Raw genomic sequence first — 645 nt, 5'->3', positions numbered from 1 at the left:
CTTGTTCTGAATATTGAGCATCTGCTCGTCGACCTCCTTCATCGACATTCTACCGCGGAAGATGGCGGCGACTGTGAGGTACCTGCCGTGCCTGGGATCGCACGCTGCCATCATGTTCTTGGCGTCGAACATCTGTTGGGTGAGCTCCGGTACGGAGAGCGCTCTGTACTGTTGACTGCCGCGAGACGTGAGAGGTGCGAAGCCGGGCATGAAGAAGTGGAGACGGGGGAAGGGTACCATGTTTACGGCAAGTTTCCTAAGATCGGCATTCAATTGACCGGGGAACCTCAGACAGGTCGTGACACCGGACATCGTGAGGGAGACGAGATGGTTTAGATCGCCGTACGTTGGCGTCGACAGTTTCAGGGTGCGGAAGCAGATATCGTAAAGGGCCTCGTTGTCGATACAGTAGGTCTCGTCGGTGTTCTCGACCAGCTGGTGTACGGAGAGGGTGGCGTTGTACGGCTCGACGACCGTGTCGGACACCTTGGGCGACGGCACGACGGAATACGTGTTCATGATTCTGTCGGGGTACTCCTCGCGAATTTTGGAAATGAGCAGAGTACCCATACCAGAACCGGTACCACCGCCCAAAGAGTGCGTGAGCTGGAATCCTTGCAGGCAGTCGCAGCTCTCGGCCTCCTT

The 645-nt window shown here is 56.9% G+C and overlaps 1 protein-coding gene across 1 annotated transcript; it reads right to left on the bottom strand.

The window, feature by feature from the left end:
* Positions 1 to 3: 3 nt before the first annotated feature.
* Positions 4 to 642, bottom strand: LOC105460896 (tubulin beta chain-like; the record flags this gene model as incomplete). Its single annotated transcript, XM_011707383.1, has 1 exon — positions 4 to 642. A coding segment is annotated over one exon (639 nt), but the record flags the coding sequence as incomplete, so codon positions are not given.
* Positions 643 to 645: the final 3 nt, after the last annotated feature.

The sequence above is a fragment of the Wasmannia auropunctata genome, unplaced genomic scaffold (genome assembly GCF_000956235.1).
Source record: "Wasmannia auropunctata unplaced genomic scaffold, wasmannia.A_1.0 LD313927.1, whole genome shotgun sequence".
Classification (NCBI taxonomy): Eukaryota; Metazoa; Arthropoda; class Insecta; order Hymenoptera; family Formicidae; genus Wasmannia; species Wasmannia auropunctata.
Note: the sequence above shows the minus strand (reverse complement) of the source record. Positions and strands in the feature narration are given on the sequence as shown.